The sequence below is a fragment of the Otolemur garnettii genome, unplaced genomic scaffold, assembly GCF_000181295.1.
Source record: "Otolemur garnettii isolate 467f Iridium unplaced genomic scaffold, OtoGar3 scaffold00023, whole genome shotgun sequence".
NCBI lineage: Eukaryota > Metazoa > Chordata > Mammalia > Primates > Galagidae > Otolemur > Otolemur garnettii.
This window is the reverse complement of record NW_003852418.1, coordinates 21,040,840-21,055,602: the sequence shown is the minus strand read 5'-3', so window position 1 is coordinate 21,055,602 and position 14,763 is coordinate 21,040,840. Positions and strand designations below refer to the sequence as shown.

Below are 14,763 nucleotides of genomic sequence, written 5' to 3'. Positions count from 1 at the left end.
AGATGGTCCCTTGGACCCCATGTGCCCCAGCTGTTCACAGCATCTGGGAGTGGTTGGGGGGACCAGCCACAAACGGGTGAAAGCCAAATCTATGGTCCTGCTTGTCTGAGGGACCCTTCTGCTGTGGAAAATGAGGGCTGAACCCCCACCCCAGCTATCCTGGGCCCCCCCAGACAAATTTGTTTTTTCAAATGAGTCACCCACTGTCCTTTGCTTAAGAAAAGACCAATTACAAAAGAAAAAAATTAAAAAAAGAAAGACACATTCTCTCCCGTTCCTTCCTTAACGGATGCTGGGGTGAGCGGGGCTGGGGCCACTTGGGGCTGGAGTGGGGTGAACCTGCCTGTCTGCTGCTGGTCACTCCTGAGTTTGAGGGAATCTGATACATGCACCAAAAGGCACTTTCAATTTTTTTAAACAGTGCTCCTGCTCTGAGAAATTCAAGTTAAGACAGAGTGCCTCTCGCTCTCCTCAGTGACAAGTTGGCGGCCGCTGCGCCAGGCAGCGCGGGCGCTGGGGGAGTGTTCATGCTGGACAGCTCAGTGCCAGGGAGGCGGGGCCTCCTAACACACCGCGGTGGCCTCGCGTTGTCGCGGGGAGGGTCGGAGCACTGGCCTCTGCTCAGTCCTCCTCCTCTGTGTCCCAGCGCTGCTGCTCTCATTTCAGTCTAGAGACAGGCGGCCCGCTAGTCCTCCTCGCCGCCTCCGTACATGTCCGCCAGCTTCTTGAACCTGGGCCCCCAGTCGTTGAGGTAATCGTAGTCTTGGTCCCCGGAGCTGGACGAGTTCAGGGAGCTGACAGAGCCTGCGGTTGAGCCACTGCCCTCATAGTCGAAGACCAGCAGGGAGTCATAGGGGGGTGCCGTGGGGTCATTGTCAGCTGCTCGGAGCCCCTGGGGTCACGGAGACAGGTGAGGGTGAGGCTGTGCTGTCTCCACCATGACCCAGCACAGCAGGTGGGAGTTAGGGCAGGAAGCTGGAGTTACAGGCCTTGCATGCAGCAGCTGCTCCAGACTTGCTGCCTGCATTTAACTGAAGGGGTGTCAGAGAACTGAGTGGGGAGGGGCATTTATGAAAATGGAAGTAGGGGGGTTGTGGGAGGAACGATCTCAGACGCCAGCAGCAAAAGGGGCCAGAAGGGCCGTGTAGGGCCTGTGGCAGGGGCAGCTGCTAAGGGGCAGAGAGGCATGACCCACCTGACCATTGCCCCGGGAACGTGGGCCTGGGGCGGCCAGAAGTAAGAGGGGAAATCATCAGGTTAGACAGTCCCACCAACAAAATCTAGCCTCTCCTTCCATTCTCACAGGTGTGACCTCCACCTGGCGTTGGAGGACAGGATCTCTGCAGAGCCTGAGCTGAGGGGGAGCTCAGAGCAGCTGCCAGCAGGCATTCTGGGGGGACGTCTGTCCTGGTTCCAGCTGTCCCTCCATTGCTCTACCAGGAGGGAAGACAGCAGTGGCCAGTGAAGGCAGGAGGTGGCACCATAGGGTTCCCCAACTAAGACACAGCAGTGCTCCAAACTGTTTTGCAAAGGGGGAATAGGGCCCGAAGGGTTGTTGGTGCCAAGTTGCCTCCAAACCCTGTGCTTAAGTGGCAGCTCCAGAAGGAGGTCACCTCTGGGGTGGTTCCCACCTGCTGCTTGGGGTGGGAACAGGGGCTGGCCTGGGGCTTCCTGAGACCAGGTGTCCTTGGGCTGTGCCCGTCTGGCCTGGGGATGAGGGGAGATGGGGGAGGGCCATGCCTGGTGGCAATGAGCCAAGTGTGCAATTGGCACGAGGGTCTCCTTATACCCAAGTGCTGTGCTGCCATTGTCTCCTGTGTCACCTCCTAAAAGTTATTCTTACCGAAGCACCTGCTGCACCCATCCCTGTTAATCCCCATCCTGCCCAGAGCCCAGAATCTCAGTCCTCGGTGAGGAGGATGTGGAGGGCAGAAATTCATCCAGCCACACAGCAGGAATGGCAGGGCCCTGAGCTGGTCTGGTCCACCTGCTCACCCCACATACCCTCAGCCTGTCCTGTGAATTGGACTTTATCTTTAGAAGGGACTCCCTGCTCGGGCCTCCTGTGGCCAGGGCACCCACCTCATTGATGAAGTCGCCGATGTCACCTGGGTGTGGCACCACGGGCCTGGCTGGGTACTGGGGCTCGGCACCCACTGGCCGCTCATCCACCCTCCGCACCCCGGGAGCCTTGCCCAGCACGTGCTCCATGGCTTCTGGCTGCTGCAGCTGGCTGAGGTCATAGTCCTGGGGAAGAAGCCAAGAGGAGTCAGCAGGAGGCCCAACGGGGCAGGGAGGGCATGAGAAGTTACAGTGACAGGTGTCAGGAGTGTGCCCTGAGTGTAGCCCATCCTGTCCAGTGCCTAGGCCCAGAGTGCCTCTCATCCTGTTTTGTACTTTGGGCTCTGGGCACACCTGGTATCCTGTTTCATCACCACTCTGCCCTTCCCACAATGCCCCTGTCCTTGCCACGCCCCTGGCAGGTGTGAGTCTGTGCCGTGCTGCCCTAGATAGTCTTCTGTGCTCCAGAGTGACTCCACCGCCCAGGCTGCTTAGTACCCCCCAGTGCTCAGATGAGGAGTGGCCCTCCCTCCGCGCATCTTCCTCGTGTGCTTATTTGCAGGCTGGGACGCAGAGGGGCTAAGCCGCAGGAGTTCCTGAGTCCCCCAAAAGCCCATCATGAACCCAGATTCCAATGAGCCGGCTCTCTGCAGTCCACCCTCCTGGGCACCAATCCCTGTCCCTGGGCACTTGGCAGCTGGGTGAGGATGCATCTGTGTCCCCAGCCACCTATCCCCCTTCCCTCTGGGACACAGGGTAGCACTGGGCTAGCTGTGTGCCCTGCCGGGAGGGAGAAGGCAAAGTGGGGCGGCGTCACAGGCTCCTCGTGGAAGGCACAGCCCAGCCTGGTCCAGAAACATGGACGTGGGCAGAGGATGAGGTCTGGGAAGCCGAGTCCCCGTGTCCTGCTCTGCGTGTCCTCCAAGGAACGTGCAACACCTTCACGCCGTGAGAGAGACCTCGTGTCAGCTCTTAACGCCCGCTGTGGAGGGCGCAGAGCTGCGTCTCACCTGGTCCTCCTCGCCTCCGCCTTCCTCGTCATACTTGAGGATGTTGTCCCGCACGTCGTCCTCGGGGTCGATGAGCAGCTGCTTCGTGTGGCGCTCCTTCTCCCGCCGCTTCATCCACACCACAAACAGCAGGACCATGGCTGTGGGGGTGGGTGCACCGTGAGGATGTGTGCAGGCCTCTGTGTGCCCACGTAGGCACGTATGTGCAAGCATGCACACAAGTGTCCCACTATGCACACAGGTGTGACCACGTATGCCTGTGTGTGCACCTGTGCCCGTGTGAGCATTCACATGTATGTGCACACACACGGGCAAGTGCACATACATGCCGCCCACGAGCAGATGCGTGCCTGTTTCGTGCCTGTGTAAGCGTGTGCTATGTGCATGCATGTTCATGTGTGTCTATGTCCGCACACATGTCTGCACACATCCATGGGCATGTCTTTGTGTGTGTCTTACATTTCCTTCCCGTGTGGATGTATGTCACTTGTGCACAGGTGTGGGTCCATTTGCACATGTGACATGGGCACAGGCACCTGTGTGCCTTCAAGTGTATCTGTGTGTGCAGTGTCCAAGGCGGAGCTGGCTATCTCCGTCCCTGCCCAAGCCCTGGGGGACTCTCTGACGTATTTACTCATTTTCCTCCTCCCACTCCCCAATTGAGGAGGCACCTCACTAAGCGCACACCTTGCCACTCGTGGGCAGGAGGACATGGGGCTGAGGGACCCACTAGAAAGTCCTCTGACAATCAGGCTTCCTGACAACGGGAGGTGAGGGCTTGGGCAGAGTGGGGGTTTGGGGGCAGGGATCACAGAGGGATGGAGAGAGGTTCCCTCTACCTTGTAGGAGGCTGTGCCCTGGGGGGAGCTCAGAGAGGGGCTTATGAATGGCCCCATGGGTCTTGCTGCTGGGGGAGGGATAGACAGCAGCCAGCTGAGCACCAAGGGGTGGGTGGGGAGAAGAACCAGGGTTTTTTTCCACCACCCAGAGAAACTGGGGTGCAGGCTCACAAGTTCAGGTGCATGTGGAACTGAGAAGAGGCCATGCCCCTGCCCCATGCTTGGGGATGGAGGGGTCCCTCTCCCCAAACCCTTTGGTCTGTGTCCAGGCCCTGCTTCCCCAACACTCTTTCCTGGGTGCCTCTGCTCCTAGCACAGGCTCTCTGGTGGTTGGCGCTGATCCCCTTGGCTGTGTGGCGTAGGGCCTGTGTCTGCCACAGGCCCAGGAGGGGGTGCCTCTGCCTGTGGCCCCACATATGCCTGTACACATCATTCCATCACACCTTCCCACAGGCTCCATCATCTCCCCATCTTACAGATGTGGAGACCAGGCCCCAGAAGTGATAAGCACAGCCCTGGACCCAGCAGAGGGTGAGTCAGGGGCCAGGACGAAGGTCCCTGGAGCCTGCCAACCCCAGCAGCTGTCTGAGCACTGTGAGTAGGATTCTGAAGCCAAGTGAGGGAAGAGCTCTGTGAGGGCCTGACAGCCGCTTCTGTGTAGGCAGAAGGCCAAAGGGCGGCTGGGGGACCCTCCCTGACCTGACCCAGATTGCAGAGAAGGAACTGCAGACCAGGAAGGCAGAGCCCACCGACCTGGAGAGCAGCTGAGCGAGAGCCTAGAACCTAGAAACTGGTCTCAGCTGCAGGATGGAGAAGCACCAGAGAGGCCAGCTCCACACTCCAATCAAAACGCAGGTGGTGTCCACAGGGAACAAGAAGAGGAGGTGGTGGGGGCCACCCCAAACCCCCCTGAGGGGCCCACAGGCCTGCCAGCGTTTCTGCCCACAGACCCTGGCCCCCGGCCAGACCCTGGCTGTCCTCCAGAAGTGGCCCAGGTCCCCCCAGTCAGGGTCTGACACCCCTGCCCACGGGGCTTTCAGCACTGTCCTGGTGTGTCCTTAGGGCAGGGACCCCCCCATGCCACAGAGCCACCTCCTAGCCTCCAACCAAAAAGGTCGATTACTCTGACTTCAGCTTTCAAAATAAACCTCAGATATAGAATAAAAGGCAGCATTTAGAACAGTGATGATCTGGGAATAGAACAATAGCAGAGGCCACATAAAATCGGTGTCCTTTGGACGAGCTAACTTTAGTCCCCAGGGTGTTAGGTCAGCCACAGGCTGGGTCTGTGGAAGGGAAGGTGGCGATGTGGAGTGTGGAGTGGACAGGAGTGGAGTCCTCCCTGAGCCAACAACCCCCTCCCCGCCCCCCGCCTTCCACTGAGGTCCCTGGGCTCTAAGACCAGGTGCCTCTCCAGGTGCGAGGAAGGGAGTGGGGTACACGGGGCAGTCAGCAGCACCCTGCCCCTTCCCCACCACTCACTCCTGTTCCAGGACCCAAGTGGTTCAGGGAAACCCAAGATACCAGGGAGCAGGTGATCTGGGGGGGTGTCCCACAAGCATGCTTATTCTCTGGCTGGTGATTGGCTCCAAGGCGTACATGTGACCTGAGCCAGCCAATGAGAGATAGTCCTGGGACTCCCACCCCAGCTTTCCCTGCTGACTTCCTGCAGGGAGGCTTTGGGAGGCAGAGCACAGCCCTGGGAAGGGCCCTGTCTGTGGAGACAGCTGCTCCAAGGCCGGGGCATACTTGAGAGTGAGGGAGCCCCCAGTCCTTCATTAGCATATACCCAGCTCAAGGAGTTTCTGGAAAGTTCCTAGTTGATGAGATGATGCTGAGAGAAGAGGGCTGTGAGGCAAGTCTGAGCCCTGCCTGCATGGCCATCCTAGGACGGAGCCTGGGAGGCCCCGAGCCCCAACCTGGCCACCCTAGGATGGATCCCTGCACCTGGGAGGCCCCCACCCTGACCTGGTCACCCTGGGACACAGCACTGGCACCTGGGAGGCCCCCACCCTCAACCTGGTCACCCTGGGACAGAGCACTGCCATGGGGACCGCCCCCCCCCGCCACCTGGGGCAGAGCACTCGCCCCGGGACCCCCCACCCCGTGATACTCACTCAGCAGGATGAGGATGCAGATGAGGATGGCGACGATGGCCCCGGTGCCCAGACCAGCTGCTGCCACTGCGCCCACGGTGGTGCAGTCACCATTGTCGTCACATGGACACACCTTGACTTTGATGATGGACGTGTTAGTCAGGGGCGGGTTCCCAGAGTCTGTGACGATGATGGGGACATCGTACACCCCGGCCTCCAGGTACAAGATGCGTAGGCTGAGCTGAGCGTAGTCACCTGGCGCAAAGAAGCAGCAGACGCTTGGCCTCCAGTCCAAGCAGGACTCTGGAGGAAAGGCTGAGTCTGATGCCACGGAGATCTAAAGCGTCTGCTCAGTGGCACACGCATACACACCGTGACATGTCATTAAGTTAAAAGACACTGGAGATGCAGGAAAAACCAACTGCCTCAGGATGAAGAAATAATTTCCTGAACATATAAGGAGTTTTACCAAATCAATTAAAAAAGAACTCCATAAAGAAAAATAGGCAAAGACATTGAACAGGCAGTTCACAGAAGAGACAAAAAAGGCTATAAATAGGTCCACTCTGTTCAAGGGGTGCAGATGGAAACGATGATTTTGGCCATAAAATTGGCAAAGTGCTTTTTACAATGGTAATGTTCAGTGTTAGTGAGGGTGTGAGGAACAGCCCGGTTGTGGAGGAAGCAGACCCGTTTCTAGAGAGCATTTGCACAACACTGAAACTCCAGCACTCTGACACCCTCGCATACAGCAAACCCAAGTCTGGGAAAGTACCCTAAGGAGTCTTATCAGTGAGGAATCTTATCAGCTGGAAACTGGCCTGGAAGTAACCAAGGCTGTGTGTAGTCACAACTGCTGGACGCTCACCGTGGCCTTGGAGCTCGTTAGGACATGGGGAAGTTGGGATGACTTTGCGCCTCCCACCCCCATGGCGTGAGCACTGCCAGCGAGGCTGGAACTGGACAGCCCTGGAGGCCATCTCTCACCTCTGGCTCTCACTCTCATGGGGCAGGTGGGCCCTGGGAGTCCTGCACCCCAGACTTGGTCAGATGCTCCCCGCAGCTGGGCACCAGTGGGTGCGGCCCTGGGCCCAAAGCAGGCTTACCATTTAAGCGTGTGATGGTCCAGTTCTTGCGCACGGCAGCTGGGACGAAGGGCAGCTCAAAGACGTAGGGGCCGATGTTGGGGTCGACGTCGGCGTCGGCTGCCGTGATGTTGATGGCATTCAGGCCAGGCTTCTCACAGATCTGGGCCTCCTTGGGCAGCAGCTCAGGGGCGTTGTCATTGATGTCAATGAGATAGATCTGGAGGGTCCCGGTGCCACTGGCTGGGGGGATTCCTATGGGATGGACATGGGATGACCACTTGGGGACAGATAAGGACACACCTACAGTCCCATAGCCAGATGCAGGACATGGCCATCCACACAGCTGTGTGCTGGACTCACCCACTGCCCAGTCATGGCTCTGGCCCAGTGCTGACACCTGTTAGAGGCAGCCACTCAAGTGCAAATGCAATGTCAAGAGGTGCCCACGCGACCACACAGACAGCAGGGGTGCCAGCCGACAGCCAAGAGCACAGGCACGGTGGGGGTGTGTCCACGGAGAGCCCTGCTCGACGCACCCCACTAAGTTCAGAGCTGCCTGTGGTCACAGCTACACACTGGGGAACCCGTACCCTTGGGTATCCAGAGAGGGGCTCTGCACAGGCCCTTGACAGCTGGGACCTGCCCCTGAGCACCTTCCCCAGGACAGGGCTGCCTGGGGCAGCACCTTCCCTTGTCCTCCTGCAAGGCCCAGACACATAGCCTGAACAGAGGGACAGGGGCTCCCATAATGAGCTGTGCACCAGGGTACCCCAGGTGTAGCAGGTGGTCCCCATGAGGGCTGCTGTGTAGACAAGTTCCCTGTTGGGCTGCAGTGACCCTCAGGGTCCACGCTGCCTGAAGCTCCCACATACCCAACCCCCTGCCTCAGTGGCAGGCCAGTGGGGCTGGTGGACACCTGCTAGGCCACCAGCTTCGGGGGACAGAGAGAGGCCATGTCTGCCCTCCAGGCTGGAGGTGGTGGCTATGGCGGTGGCAGCAGCAACATTCTGACCAGGGCTCTCTGCCTTTTGATGGCAGCTCCTGGTCCTGAAGTTAACAACCTGGGCTTTGGCTGAGGCTGGTGAAGTGTTTAAGACATTTTTCCTACAGGATGTCTCTTTAATCTTCCAGAAGATGCATCAGAACATGTTTAAGGTGACAGCCTGGCATTGCTTTTGAAAACCACTCTGAGAAGTGGCTGATGACACAACACGTGATGCAGGAAGTGTAGACCGGTCCGGCTAACCTGGGGCTCCCACACTGACCCTGCATGCCAGAATGATTCCACACAGTGTCTTCCCCGAGCTGCCCCAGCTCTGCTGTCGCAGTCCCAGGTCCCTTTACCATCACCTTCCCATCTAACAGTGCTCCGGGGAGAGATGAGCTCCAGAGTCGCTTTGCCAGGGTGTGCCCAGTGCCTGGCTGACACAGACTCTCCAGGCTGTGCCCAGCGCCTGGCTGACACAGACTCTCCAGGCTGTGCCCAGCGCCTGGCTGACACAGACTCTCGGTTATACCCTAGTGCCTGGCTGACACAGACTTGCTTGATGACGGAGGTGCTGGACTGAACTGTGGTCCCAGAGTCTTCACTCCCACCCCTGCTGCCACTGTCCTGCTCCTCAAGACTCCACTCACATTCCTCAGGAAGCCTGAGTGGTCTAGGACCCTCTTCTGGCTACCTCTGCTCTGACTATCCTCATCTTCCCACCCAGGATCCTGGGGTCCTTCACTGTGTCACCTGTCCTGCAAGGGGTCCTGGGGACTTGCTCTCTGCCCCCCACTGTGATTGAAGGCTGCAGGTGTTATGAGTGGTTACAGCATGAGGGTGGCACCCAGGGGCTGCTCAGGGGCAGGGCTGCGGACCAGTGGGGCTGGGCTGTCTCTGTCTTTTGGGTCCTTTGCAAGGGCTGCTGGCTGAAACCGTTGCCAGGTCTGGTTCTAACAGTTGGTTTTCAGGTGGGGAAACCCAGTAGCTGTTCAGGTGGCATTGTTAGGCAAGGCTGTTGGCCGCCAACCCTGTCTGCCCTGGCACCCCCAAGTGAGTAATGGTGGGAACCACAAAACGGGGACAGGTGAGTGGGTGACGGCAATTGGGCAGAGTGACAGTGAGGATGAGTGGAGGGGCTGGAGCCTGGGGGTGCTGAAGGATAGGAAGCCTCGACTCACAGTGTCACATAGACAACCCCTCGCCCACTCTCCAGTCCCCCAGGTCCCCTCAGGGTGCTTGAATGGCCTCCTGCTGTTCCTTTGGCCAGTGCCCTTCCTGGCCCACAGAACCAGATGTAGAACCACCACGGAGACAGCCACCTCCCCGGAACGGAGCGCACCGTTGTCAGCTGCCAGGAAGGTGGCCTCGTAGACGTTGTTTTTGATGTAGAGGGACTCGCGATCGAGGACTGCCGCTGTGGTGATCTGACCATTGGTGGTGTTAATGTGCAGCCAGTTTGCAGGGTCTGACAGCTTTGAGTATCTGCAGAGAGAGAATGTGAGTGTTTGCAAGGTCTGACAGCTTTGAGTATCTGCAGAGAGAGAATGTGAGTGGGAGGCTGGGGGCTGGGCGAGTGGCTGCCCTGGACCCTGGCCCTCCGCCCCCTAGGGTTGCTTGACAGCCGCATATCCTGGCAGGGGCCAGCACTTCCACTCTTTGGAGCACCTGGAGCCGTGGAGCTCCCTCCACCTTGTATGGCCCCCATGGGGGACTGGCCATAGCAGTGGCCATTGGCCACTGGGCTTGGTCTGAGGTGAGTGTCCCAACCTCCTGCAGGCCCTATAAGCAGCTGCTCTCATCGTGTCCATTTCACAGATGGGGATACCACACTGAGGAACAGAGAGGGTAACTGACTTGGTAAAGTCCCACAGCCAGGGAGAGTCCTGCAGGATCAGAACCTGTGTAGATGTCCACACCCTCCCACCTCGTCCCTCTGCAGGCCGTGGAGGTGATGCCCTGCACCAGGCGCCTGGGGCCAGGGCCACTACTGCTGCTCCCTGCTTGGGAGACACGGGGTTGAGACACCCCTGCCTGGGCATTCTGTGTTTTGGGATTCACAGGGCATTTCAGGACTCTTTTGGAGGAAAATAGGGGTCTGAAGGTTGGAAGCTACTTTTGAAGGGTCTGAGGGCGGGGTGAGGGGGGCTGTGTCCCAGGAACCCACCTCACAGCTTGTTGCATGAACCGGTCAGGGTCCACAGCTGAAAACGTGGTCAGCACAGTGCCTGTGGGCACGCCCTCCTCCAGGCGGATCAGCTTGTGGTTGGAGGGGAAGTAGGGGGCCTCATTGACGTCCATGACTGAGATGGTCACGCCTGCTGTGGACTGGAAGGACATCTGGATCCCACTGGCCAGGGGCGCCTGGTTGGACACCATCACGGTCAGCATGAAAGCTCTGTTCAGCTCGTAGTCCACGGCCTAGAACGAGAGGTGGGGGGTGAGCTGGCCCAGCTCCATATGTGGGTGGTAGCGGCACCCAGGCCAGGACACCGGCTGGTTGTCCCCTCTCCTGCCCTGAGCTACTGCCGGCTTTCCTCTGCCCCAAGTGGTCTCATTGCTGGGAAGCCTTTGTCTTCTGGTTTCCCTCTGGGTTTGGTCCATGGTGGGAGAGAGAGGCTGGGGTAGAGCTTGGGCTGGCCTGCCCCATGCCATGGCGAGGCAGGAGCTAGGTTCCCCGGGGCTAAAGCCCCTGCTGGGTGGCCCCCTTCCTGGCCCTGGAACCCCATCCCTCCCCTGCTCCTTTAAGCCCAGCATGGTGGAGGCTCTGATGCTGCTCATCTTTCCTCAAGGAAAGGCTTTGCTCCAGCCTTTCCTGACATATTGGGGAGTGAGGGAGGTTTGCTCATGGGTCTCGTCCTATCGCGTGGATTTTAGAGTCATACTATCTTACATTCTCACATTTTAGGTATGATGTTATTTGTACACTTCTAATGTATACCGTAGGATAAAGTATTAAGCAATTACGTTAGTATTTTTAGCAACCAAGACTTTTAGTGTCTATAAGAAATGAGAAGCAAGTATGAAACTAATGAAGTTAAGTGAAATCCCTCTGATATTAAATTCGATTAAATGAACCATGTGAATTAGTGAAATATATATATATATTTTATTGTTGGGGATTCATTGAGTGTACAAGAAGAGTGAAATATATTTGAGATAATCAGAGTAGCACATGCTCTGACATTTCACTCAGAAATGTCCTCACAGCTCAGAGTGATGAGCACCTCGTGGGCCCAGATGTTGGTCTCTGAACGCCATTTCTCACCAGGGAAGGCTGACTCTGGTGTGGGGCAAGAACCCACAGTGGGTGGACACTCCAGGGATGGGCAGCTGGCAGTGGAAGGAGGGGGAGCCACCGATGAGGCTCCTGCTTGCCAGAAGTGGGACCATTTTAGCATCAAAGACAATGATGACAGTAACTGATCAAAACGCACTGGACGCATAAAAATCCATGCTCTTGATGATGAGGAAGTGACAAGCAGAACAGAGAGATTTCCTTTATCACTGTGGTCAGCTGAGTAATGGCGTCCAAAGAGCTCCAGGTCCTGATCCCTGGAACCTGTGAACGTGACTTTTCCTGCCCAAAGAGACTTTGCAGACCTGGGTAAGGCAGGAATTCTGAGGTAAGATTGGTCACAGCAGCTGCAGGAGACTCAGACAGTCACCAAGACCATTGAGGGTGATAGTGATTTAAAGAATTAAACTTCATCTCACATTTTCTGTTGGACTTTATATTAGTTTTGTGTCTTTCAAAGCAACACACGTGTGTTATCTTGTGCTTCTGGGGCTCCAAGGTGAGAAAATCTGTCTCACTGGGCTAAACACGAGGTGTCGCAGGGCTGGGTCCAGAGGCTCTCAGGGGCCCTTCTCCTTGCTGTCTCCAGCTTTGAGGCTGCGGGAGCTCAGGCCTTTCCTCTGTCTTCAAAGCCGGCAATGGAGCACCTTCTAGTCCTGCCCTGTCTCTGATCTGCTCCACCCTCACATCTTGCGTCCTGCTTATATGGACCACTGAGGCTGCACGGGGCCCCTGAGATAGCTCAGGACAATTTCTCATCTCCAGATCCTTAACCCTGCCTGCAAAGTCCCTTTTTTCATCTAAGACTCCAGGGTCGGGGTACAGACATCCCTGGGGGGGCCACATTACTCCGATGACCACAAGCCTGTATTTCAAAGTACTCACGGGGCCCTTGTTGACGAGGGAGAGCTCTTTGGTACAGAAGAGTTCTCTGTACAAAATGTATGAAGAATGCTAGGATTCTGAAAACCTTTTTACACGGTGATGAAGAACGTACAGAAGCATGTTTGTTGGTGGGCAGGATCCTGTGCGTCACACTGCAGATGGCTTGCTATGTGGAGGGGTCCACACTTTGTGGCTGCACTCCTCTATGAAACCTCTTGGGGGCGGTGCTGGGCCATCCTGGACTGGGCGCCTCCTCCTCAGAGTGCCATGGGCCTGGGCCACTGAGGTCCTGCCAGGTGACACTGCGGGTGTGTGAGATGCCTCCCACAGGCACATTGGGCACCAAGATGGGTGCTGGCAGCTGCAGTGACCAAGGGGTGGCAGGCAACACAGGGGTCGGGCTCCTGCCACCTGCCCCGCTGCTCAGGCTCAGACTGTGAGTGGACACCCAGACCCCTGGGCTTCCAGCCACTAGGCTCCTCCCATAGAGTGACCCTTCAAGCCTAGATCCCTGGGTACCAGAAACTCAGGAGGACAAGGAATGAGATACACAGCACTTCAAGAAAGCAGCTCACGAATCTGCAATGTGGGAACTTCTGAGGGTCAATCAGTTCCATGTCCATAACAGGTCAAAGGTGGGTGGAATGTTCTAGATTATGAGAGATTCAAAAGACCTTACATACAACTGCAATGTGGGGACCCTGTTTGGATCACATTTGAGTAACCAGATTGCAAAAAGAGTTTTAGGAAAACTAAGGGGAATTGAATCTAGACACGCACTGGATAATAAGAAGGAAATTTGGTTGGTCTGGGCAGGTGTGATAGCAGCATGCTGTTCGAAGCAGAATGTAGTTTTGAGGGTGATGCTTCCTGACATATTCGGGAGTCAAGGATCATGAGGTCTGGGAATTAAAAAAGCACACTTCAGCAAAAATACAGCTAAAGCCCTGGAGCAGCATGCCAGTCACTGTGAAGTATACGTGATGGTTCCACTCCGTCATACATGTCTCTCCAACTTCTAGCATGCCTAGAAATCTTGATAAAAAGCAGAACACATTTCTGCTTGGAGGGGAGCTTATCTGCTTGTAGAACCAGTTTCCTGTGGCGTGAGGCTCCTGCATGGCAGGGCCCCCACTGGCTCTGTACCCTGGGCCTGGGGCTGCCATGACCACCTGGGGCTGAGCCCATCCAAACTCAGCCTTGTCTCGGGGCTCCCACAGCCTCTCGGCTGTGGTTTCCATGAGCATTAAGGGGTAATTTCTTTGAGCATTAATGGTCTCACGTCTGGTCTGTCAAACCCATGACTTCTTGGCTATTGCTACTAAATGAAACATTTAAGCATAAAAAGCAGGAAGGTAAAAAGTAAGTTATAGGGCTGAGCAGGTTTGAAGAGAAGACTGTGCCTGCTCCCACCCAAGCAGGGTCGGCAGCTGTCCCCTGCTGTACCCCACTGCCCCAGTGGCTCCCTTCATCTCCCAGGTATGGTCTCACCTGTCTGAGGGAGGGGTGGTCCCACATGCCTCCCCAGGCCTGAGTGAGACTCCTGTGGCTGCATGGTACAGTCCTGGGCTCCCACCTGTCCTTGCTGTGCACCTGCCTCCCACCCCCAGGGGGTCCAGGGCAGGGGCTGGACCTCACACCTCTGCCTCTTAGTGTCTGCACAATGCCAGAGTGGGCCCCGAGGGGATGCAGGGGACGGCCTGCCAACCCTTGCTCACTGAGGCCTCCAGCACCCATCTTGGCTCCGTGTGCACCACAGGGGTGTGTTTATAGGAGGCGCCTTGCACCTGCAGTGTCACCTGGCAGGAGCTCAGTGGCCCAGGCTGATGGCAAGTCTGACAGGTGTCCAGTTCAGGACAGCCCAGCACCGCCCCCAAGAGGTTTCACAGGGTAGTGCAGCCAGAGTGTGGACCTGTCCCAGGCCCAATCTAGGTTCCTATCTCTGGAGTGCAGGTGCTGTGGCGCACCCAGCACCCACCTGCACCCACACTGTCCAGCTCCCTTAGAGGCTGCAGCCCCTGCCTGTGGCACCCACCTGCACCCACACTGTCCAGCTCCCTCAGAGCCTGCAGCCCCTGACCCTGAGAGCAGGGTAGAGGGGGTCTTTCCGCTTCAATGGATGTTTCATGACCCAGGGGAGGTGCCACCTGTGACAAGCCACCAAGTTTGTGATCTTTCTCCATGTTCATCGGGTCGTGTCCCTGGGGACAGGGAATAATGCTGCACGCTGTGCATTGGAAATCATGTCACCAGCCTGAGCGAGCAGGCCTTCCAGAAAGACTATTACAGCCAATAAAAGTCCACGTGAGGGTGAAATAAAACTCATCCGTAATGGAGAAATCAATAGGTAATTTGCTCCAGCAGTTCAGTCAAGGTGGTGGATGTACTTGCTGTGGCTTGGCTGCTCCCTACGCGGCAGAGGCCCCTGCTCAAAGGGGCGGTACAGGGAGTGCACCTAAGGACACGCAGCCGGGTACGTGGGGAGGGCGGGGAGTGCACCT

General features: G+C 57.1%; 1 protein-coding gene across 4 annotated transcripts in view; it reads right to left on the bottom strand.

Moving 5' to 3' along the window:
* Nucleotides 1-408: 408 nt before the first annotated feature.
* CDH4 (cadherin 4) overlaps nt 409-14,763 on the bottom strand; it is a 454,084-nt gene continuing 439,729 nt past the window's right edge. For 3 of the 4 annotated variants that reach the window (XM_003787754.1, XM_003787753.1, XM_023512031.1), the window contains 7 exons: nt 10,247-10,500; nt 9,422-9,564; nt 7,113-7,346; nt 6,028-6,261; nt 3,072-3,211; nt 2,083-2,247; nt 686-892 (listed from right to left, as the gene is read on the bottom strand). In XM_003787754.1, the coding sequence (XP_003787802.1) occupies nt 686-892; nt 2,083-2,247; nt 3,072-3,211; nt 6,028-6,261; nt 7,113-7,346; nt 9,422-9,564; nt 10,247-10,500 (1,377 nt within the window). Of the gene's footprint in view, nt 893-2,082; nt 2,248-3,071; nt 3,212-6,027; nt 6,262-7,112; nt 7,347-9,421; nt 9,565-10,246; nt 10,501-14,763 lie in introns of all 4 variants that reach the window. The other variant, XM_012803965.1, reaches the window with a different exon arrangement.